Here is an 8,022-nt window from a genome sequence, read left to right as displayed (position 1 = left end):
CGATAAACGGAACTTAGAGTTTACGTAAACGGTTGCGTACCGTTGCTGTAGAAGGCATTGAAGACATGTAAACCTATCCCTTTGACCGGCGTCACCGTGCGCATACAGTAACTCGGTTGGACGTGCCCTTCCACCTGAAAATACAAGCCGCGTCAGCGTGCAAGAGGCGGCGGTCTTCATGTGATGAAGTTATGATCAATAGCAGATGAACGAACAGACACAGCTCAAAGCTAGATGAGTTCGTCTTGACCGCTCTCCGAGAAAAAGGCCAATTGCATCGTACCTATTTAACTGCATTGCCGATGAGTTGCGTGCTACCTGCCGACCGAAACTACGCCATCGCTGAGTTCCGCGATTTTGATGAGCGCATCCATGAGCGCAGGCACGACGAACGGCACTGCGTACTCTCGCCGCGCATCCGCCACGACGCGCTCCGCGAACTGGCGCTGCCGCTGCTCAGCTTTCAGCGCCCTCTCCGCTGCATGTCGCGCCTCGGTTTCTGCCTCCAACTGAGCGCGGAGAGCTTCTCACCGAGATGAGTGCGCTGGACCAAGTCTTCATGAGAAGTAAAACATACCTGCGATCTCGCCGTCCACCGACGGTGGCCCATGCGCCTCCGGTGTCCAAGGCCGTTCCCGTCTCAGCGGCTCCGCTTGCAGGTCCGGGTTCTTCGCCCGTTCGAGTCGCTGCATCAACGATGCCTCCCTCCCACGCAACGCCGCAATCTCCCTACGCACGTCCCAAACCTCGCGTGTCAAAGCCCCCACGTCCGACGTCGTGATGCTACGAGTCGTCGCTGACGAGAAGACAGAGGGTGTGGGGGAGGACCCATGGCTAGCGCTGGGGCGGGAGGGGTTGCGAGGGGTTGCAGGAGATGGGAAGGTGCTTCGATGGGGCGAGTCGATAGTAGCCTGAGGTGGCCTCGGATCTGAAAGGGCGCCACCGAGAATAGCCTCGTGGCTCTCTTCCTCCACCTTGGGGACAACGTCGTCCTGTGACCGTGCAGATGGACCCCATCTCCGGGTTGACGGTGGAGTGCTTGTCGCTGCGGGAAGCTCAATTGTATAAGAGGATGTTGATGCTGCGTACTCCGAGCTGGATGCCTTAGTCGAGCTTGCTGCGGAGCCTGGTGGGTCTCTCATATGCGACGACCATGGACGCGACTGCGTCGTGCTCGGATGCGATGACGGTAATCGGGCGAAAGGCGAAGCCGCATGTCTTGCAATGAATGTCGATTTCGGCATGGACGGCGCTTTCCCTGAGGAAGACGCCACTGGTGCGCGCACGAACGACTTCGAAGCCTTACTCCCTTTCCATTTGGGTGTAGCAGGCGGGAAGGCAAACACGCTGTGCTTGTTACTGCGGGTGATAGCGTCAGTGCTGAGTTTCGAACCGAGGAATCGTAAACATACCCTTCCTGGAACTCAAGACACACGCTGGCAACAAAGGTGTACATGAGCGGCATGAGCAGCGCGATAATGTCAGTTGGGCTTACATCAGTAAATCAATAAGAGGGGACGGGTACTTTCGCACGTCATAGAACACCTGCGATATCTGCCGGTGCAATGCCTGCAAATGCCTCAGAGTCAGACGACCCGCACCCCGCACAAGGAGGACGTACAGTTCCATCCTCCACATACCACCTGCATCGCACGCGGCCGGTACGGTATGCCTTCAAGAGGCACTCGTGCGGCATCGGAAGCCCGAGCGTCCGCAGATCGTCCCCCACGAACCCCGAGAGGTACTTGTCCACGTCCGTTCCGTACGCGAAGCATAGGTGGGCCTTGGCTGCTCTGTATGACATCGTCAGCGAGATTGCCATCACGAATGCGTAGTCCTGTTTTCGACAGAAAAAAGTGAAGGCCGTATGACCGTCGTCCCAGAGAGAAATGCTGGAGAAATGCGATAAAGGGGGCTGTTTTTCATCGAGATCGAGATCTGAATCCGCGTCGATGTGGCTTGAAGAACATATGTAGTAAGTACTTCCTCGCGAAGGCAGTCAGAAGGTGCGCCGAGGAAGCAGAGACTTGCTCTTGCTACTATGCTAGTGGAGGAGCGAAGAGAGGAGACTCGGAGCGCTCAGTCTCGTATGTACCGACTCAGATCTGATCTCGCGAGCGCCCAACTTACTACGACGTACTGTCAGGTCCAGACCCGCCACCTTCACTTCGACCAAACGGAGGTCAGTGCATATGTACTATTGCTATGTATGTGAAAGGCGTACACCATAAATGTTATATTTCCTTGACAGCTCAGTGTTCTTTGCTGACTACTAGAGCCGCCGTAGAAGTGTAACGGGACGTCACCATCCAAGGCCGTTCACAGCCACCAGTAGTACTATCATACTACTCAAGCCTGACTATGTACATGTAAGCAGTACGATCGTAACCGCTATTTATTCAGCCCCTATAATCAGTACATACAATCGAAAACACAACATCAAAGTCCACAGGCAAACGACTTGACACTAACCAGTACACCGAAGACGAGTCCTATCATCAGCCGCTCTGCAATCTCACAATACGTTTATGCCAGAGTAGCTGCACACCCCAAGAACAGCAGCTCCGATCAGAGCCGCGAGAGCTGCGCGCCGGAGGTACGTGCGTGCAGTGATACGGCGCGCACCGACGATACCCGCTGCATCGATAGCCGCGATGTCCTCGTTCGTCAGCTCTGCGAATAAGGATTCTCTGAGCACGCTTTCCATGGAACACAGAGGGCCAATATTACTAACCGAGGTCGCCCGCCGCCAAGTAGCCGTCGAGGCGCTCCTTCCTCGTGCTAGCACTGACGGAGGGACGAGAATGTCAGTGGATGATCGGAACGGTGTGGCGACAACAGAACGTACGTGACGACGACGACACCCTTCGCCTTGGCCCATGCGAGGAGGACCTGCTCAGGCTCCGCGTTGAGTCGAGAAGCGATTTCCTTCAGCGGCTTGTCTACCGGGCCGCCAGTATGGTGAGTGAGCGGGCTGCACAAGGCAATGGAGTCAGCGAAGGAGTTGATCGCACTCGCAGTGCTGAACGCACGTCAGCACGCTGTACGCCTCGCTCACTATGCCATTGAGTTTCCCGAACTCGACAATGGGCGCCTGCGACGCAAGGACATAGGGATGGAACAGTATCTGGATCAATGGAGTTGCAGTCAGAAATCCGAAGAAACGCGTCCGGCGAATGAGATAACTGACCTGGTTAGCGACAGGCTTGATTTTGGCAGAGTCGAGGAGCGTCTGTAGCTGCAGAACGTTGAAGTTGCTAACGCCGATGCTCCTGGATGGCCAGTGAGCATGAACACAACCCGCACGGCCTATGGAACGGGCTCACTTCACCAGTCCGTCAGTCTGCAATTTCTCCATCTTGGACCACGCAGTGGGGATGTCCGGCACGGCCAGGCGCGGGTGGTGGATCAGGTAGAGATTCACGTAGTCGACGCCCAGCTAACTCCCTTCGTTCGTGAGACGCCCATGCAACAACGTTCACGCATGACTCACGTTGTTCAGGCTGTTGTGAATGGAGGTCTCGATGTCCAGCCCGTTCAGTCCTGAGTATTTCGTCGTGATATAGAGGTCCTCGCGCGCAAGCCCGCTCTCGTGGATGGCGATGCCGGCCTCGTACTCATTCCTGTACGACTGTGCCGTGTCTATCGTGCGACGTTAAGTGGCGACCGAGACCCGAGGACGACAAGAACACACCGATGTGGCTGAACCCAACCGAGATGGCCTGGTCGACCTTATCGGTCGACTGCTGTCCGCCGCCCAACGTCCAGGTCCCAAATGCGACGCCAGGGATGCTCGTCCCTGTCCGTGCGACCATCGCACAGAGCACGCAGTGTTCGAATCCAAGACGAGGTTTCGTGCATTCATAATCAGCTCGACGCCTTACACATACGTGATGCATGCTTACCGTTGTTGAGCTTGATAAGGTCCCAAGGCATTTTGTAGGTCGTTGCAAGGAGAACTGCGGGTGGAGGGAGGAGGCACGGAGTGAGTGCGCCGACAAGGGACGACGTCGCACCGAGGGTGGTGCATGGGAACGTTCCTGCGCTCAAATATAACTCGGACCGGCGCGAATTTGCAAGATGAGCTCAAGCTGGTCAACTTATCGCCATGATGATGCCGCGCTGCGGCGCGCCGCTCCTTTCCGCGACGCGGTCACGTGAGATGCGTCACTAACCGCGACGGGGGTTCAGAACGTTGAACATAATATGAGTGCGGAATCACGCATAAATTTGCCTAGAGACCTATATACAGCAGGAAAACAGATCAAAAGGCGCATCGCAATGGAGTCTACACAGAACAAGCGAATTGGACAGACCGCCGGAGCAACACATCAGCTGGTAGTACGAGGAGCCACCTCAGAGTGCCGCGCCTTCCGTGCAATCCTCGAGACAGGGATCGCGGGGGATACCTTCCTGAGAGAAGACGTGACAGGCCGAACAGGCTCGGAGACGCGTGGCTTGAAGACAGTTCTCAGCTTCGAAGGCCCATGTGCGACGCCGGATGTCCTAGGCGTCTGTACCGGTGTAGGAAGAGCTAGAGCCTTCGGAGCGGCGCGAGCAGGGGACTTCTCAATAGACGCGTTCGGGACGTTCGGCTTAACAGCGGCAATAGACCTGGTTCCAGAAACGCCAGGAGTCCTCATGGTCGGTCTCGTAGAGGTCTTGGGCGTGGTAGGAGTAGCACTGGCAGACGGTAGACGAGAAGCCGCCAATGTCTTCGGGGTGCAGCTTGGATCGCTGAAGGCCCTTCGAGGAGCAGCTGGGATTTGAGACCTCGCCGGAGTGAGGGGTGAAGAGACGGCGCGTCCCAGAGGCATGCGGGCGACGCGCGGCAGCTTCGTCGGTGATGCAGCAGGAGTTGCCTTGGACATCAACTGCAATTTTTTGGCGGCATCGTCACTCGCTTGAGGATCCGGTTGTTCGCTATGGGGGCTGGCAATCGGCACCGCGATGTCCTGGACCGTGTCGGATTTCCCGGTGTCCTGCAAAGGCTGCATCTCGATCGATGACGCGGGAACAGGGCGTTGCGGCGAGGCTGGCACAGGAAGATCCTTGATCACTTCGGCGACCGCTTCCAGTTCTTTGAGAGTATCAAGCATATCCTTCGGCAACCCGACGACGCAATCCTCTTCCTCTGGCTCTTGAGGGACGACCTTGATGACGGGGTTGAAGACATCTCCTTCATGAGTTTCAAGTCTAGGATCATCGATCACAGCCGCCTCCCGAGAACTCGACAGGACCCTAGCAGCCACACCAGATTCGCCACCCTTGCTCGTGCCTGCCTTCCTCGCGTCCCGACCACGACGACCATGCCAGATCGAATACTTGGACGCGAAGCTAGCCATCGAGCTTGAGTTCCCAAGCGCGACGAACGACGGCGTCGCGAGCATCAGTGATTCCTTTGCCGGCGCCGCGCTCGAATGCGCCGCAGCTCTCAGCCACCCCTTTCTTCCCTTCCTCTCCTTCGCAGTATGCAGGTCCGGATTCGCACCGCCGAGGAGAGTAACCGCCCCGTCGCCAGCGTGGACAGCGACGAACGATGGCGTAGGTGCGAGGAGGCACGGGCCCGTTAACCCCGGAGAAGGGATGCAGACTGACGCGGAGTTACGGACGCAGCTGGCTGGCCCTGTTGACACGGCAGAGGGTGCGTCGTTGAGGTGGACGGAAGGGACGAGCGATACGAGCGGTGCTGGCTCGGTAGGCGACGAGTCTGTCTGCGGAGCTTGGCGATGCGTGGAGAAATGGAAGACCTTCCTGGGAGACTTGGGGATCGACTGCCGGCGAGCGTGCGTGAGGGCAGGGTCATGAGTCGGTTGGTTTTCAGTGTCAGGTTCGGAAGCGACTCTTGGAGCGAATGGAGGTCGTTGTGGGACCCCAGCGGGCAAGGCAGTGTCCTTCTTGGTCTTGTAGGGGAAGCTGATAGCTGTGGAGGGGAGCTTCAAGGGGCTGACACAGCCGTTGACGGCCTCAGTAAATATCCTTCGCGAAGGGTCTTCTTGTGCGGCGTATTGTTCCTTGTTTGGTGTACTCGGAGGAGCGGAGCAGTGTGCAGGCGAGAGCTGAGGCCCTCCTGTACTGCGGCGAGGCGCAGGTATCCGTGAGGGCGAAGTCATAGCAGGGGAAAGCAAAACAGAAGCTACGTGAAAGCTGAATGGAAGAAGGAGCGAGAGAACAGGCACGACGGGTCGATGATGTACATACCTTTCAAAGTGGACCGGTCAGCCGCCATGCACGAGCCGAGCCTCGCTTCAACGCACGACAGTCAGCCGCAGAAACAAGGTCAGAAAAGGCGGAAGACTGGGGTCACAGGCATAGTGATTGCATACCTTAATAGCGATCGAAATGCAAGCTATATGTGGTCGGCAAGGATAAAGGTCTGGAGCGTTCGCGGTCACTACGCACGCCCCGTTGCACTTCAATGCGATGGATCACATAGTAGCATTCTTAACCGTTTACAGAACAGTGAGCACGCATATGCTTCTGACATGGGGAGAAGCGAGAATATGTTCGAGGCAGAACTGGTTGTTCGAGAACGCGGAGCGCAACTACCCCCACCCGGCCTACGTTGATACAAACAGCTTAGCTAGTTGTCTGAACCTCAACTCACCTTGAGGTGCTCCATGGCACCGGATGGCCAATGTCAAGAAGACTCCCTGTATTCCCTGTCCAGCCAAGTCTCCTCGAGTCTCTTGATCATGGGCAACGGGTGCGGGGCTTTGCGCTACGACCAAGCGGCGAAGGTAGGGACTCTGAGTCTACGACGGCTGGCGCAATCATTCAGCATCTTAGGCCCGGGAAGTGACGGATGAGCGCAGGAAAGAAGACGGCGAGCTATGCAAACCTTGCGCATGCAATGATATCGACGAAGAGGAAGAGGAGGACACGCATTGAACTTGCGAATTCACGCGTGAACGACGCCGGCGCGTGCTCGGCGCGTCCAACCACGTTATGTCACAGATAATGATGTGACACAGTGTAACGCGCTCCCGCTGACACCATGATGCTGACATGGACAGTGAAGGTTCGAATTGAGACTCGACAGCTCGGCCGTGTTACAATCAGCATGAAATCCATGCCAAATGTCTATGTACGGCCGGTAGGTGTACCCATGAGGATAGACTTCATTGGCTATCCAGCACTACGGACCGCCTGGCGAGTGGTGAACTCCAGCGTGACTCGGAGACCCGTTACCAACATCGGCGGAATCTAGTACTGTCAAACTGTCGTAATTGAGACTGAGGCATGCATGTATGGCTTCGTGAGGAAAAAGTCGCTCTCGATCGATTTGTGACTTTTACTAGTGAAACTTTTAGTACGACGGTACGAAAAGTGTGGCAACATACCCCGCAACCTGACTCAAACTTGATTGCTGTCATGGAACACTTTAGTCTGTTCCATGGCCGCAACCAAGGTCATGGTGAAAGCATGCCAGATCACATTCGTTGAAGTAAACCATCGCATTGGCTAGTCGCAGATGTCACCCGCTGCGCATTCGCGTTGTGGGGCCTGGGCGTCCAGCGCCAAGCGTTACGGAAAGGTTTGACGGTCGACCGGCGACGTTATGATAAGTTACTACGTGACAGTCGTGTTTCCCGTCGCCCTCCTCAGTCTCCTCTTGCTGGTTGACTTGTCACTTGTGGTCGACTCTTCAACGCGATAGCTTCGCGCTTCAGCTGCCTGCCACATTTCTTGCAGTGTACAAGACCAGTTTACGCATTTATTCACACCATTGCTCGCCTTCCGACGGAAAACATTTCCTGTGAGTCATGGTCCTGTCCCCGGGCCAACGCACTGACGAACTCAAATGATTGGCTCGCCGAAGACCAAGGACAACTAGCTGCATGAATGAGCTTGATGAAGGCTTCTGTTGCGAATTGTGCTGTTGCTTATTCCAATCGCGGGAAAGGGACCGTGTACATAGGACTGCAGAAACGACGCGGAGCGACTTGTTGGCGACTTCTGCACGGACATACTCGGACGCAATTTGGTGCATCATGCAATCAGTACAGAGACGCTGACCGG

The 8,022-nt window shown here is 56.2% G+C and overlaps 2 protein-coding genes across 2 annotated transcripts; both read right to left on the bottom strand.

Moving 5' to 3' along the window:
- Positions 1-2,512: 2,512 nt before the first annotated feature.
- On the bottom strand, positions 2,513-4,100 carry B0H18DRAFT_667385 (Aldo/keto reductase). Its single transcript, XM_048039049.1, has 8 exons — positions 3,906-4,100; positions 3,695-3,799; positions 3,494-3,642; positions 3,327-3,439; positions 3,191-3,272; positions 3,033-3,127; positions 2,849-2,974; positions 2,513-2,787 (listed from the first exon to the last, which is right to left on the bottom strand). The coding sequence occupies exons 1-8, from the start codon at positions 3,934-3,936 to the stop codon at positions 2,730-2,732; spliced, it is 759 nt and encodes a 252-aa protein (XP_047888992.1). The 5' UTR covers positions 3,937-4,100; the 3' UTR covers positions 2,513-2,729.
- A 231-nt stretch (positions 4,101-4,331) lies between these two features.
- B0H18DRAFT_1123013 (uncharacterized protein) lies at positions 4,332-6,113 on the bottom strand (the record flags this gene model as incomplete). The annotated part of the gene is made up of 1 exon (XM_048034621.1): positions 4,332-6,113. One exon carries the CDS (start codon positions 6,111-6,113, stop codon positions 4,332-4,334), a length of 1,782 nt encoding a protein of 593 aa, XP_047888991.1.
- Between the last annotated feature and the right edge of the window lie 1,909 nt (positions 6,114-8,022).

Source organism: Fomitopsis serialis (genome assembly GCF_022376445.1).
Source record: "Fomitopsis serialis strain Sig1Antser10 chromosome Unknown B0H18scaffold_88, whole genome shotgun sequence".
Taxonomy (NCBI): domain Eukaryota; kingdom Fungi; phylum Basidiomycota; class Agaricomycetes; order Polyporales; family Fomitopsidaceae; genus Fomitopsis; species Fomitopsis serialis.
Note: the sequence above shows the minus strand (reverse complement) of the source record. Positions and strands in the feature narration are given on the sequence as shown.

Coding starts and splice junctions, on each gene's coding strand:
- B0H18DRAFT_667385 (XM_048039049.1), bottom strand. CDS start 3,936: ATGCCTTGGGACCTTATCAAGCTCAACAACG. Junction 3,800..3,905: donor CCTTATCAAGCTCAACAACG/GTAAGCATGCAT, acceptor TCGCACGGACAG/GGACGAGCATCCCTGGCGTC. Junction 3,128..3,190: donor TCAAGCCTGTCGCTAACCAG/GTCAGTTATCTC, acceptor CCATTGATCCAG/ATACTGTTCCATCCCTATGT.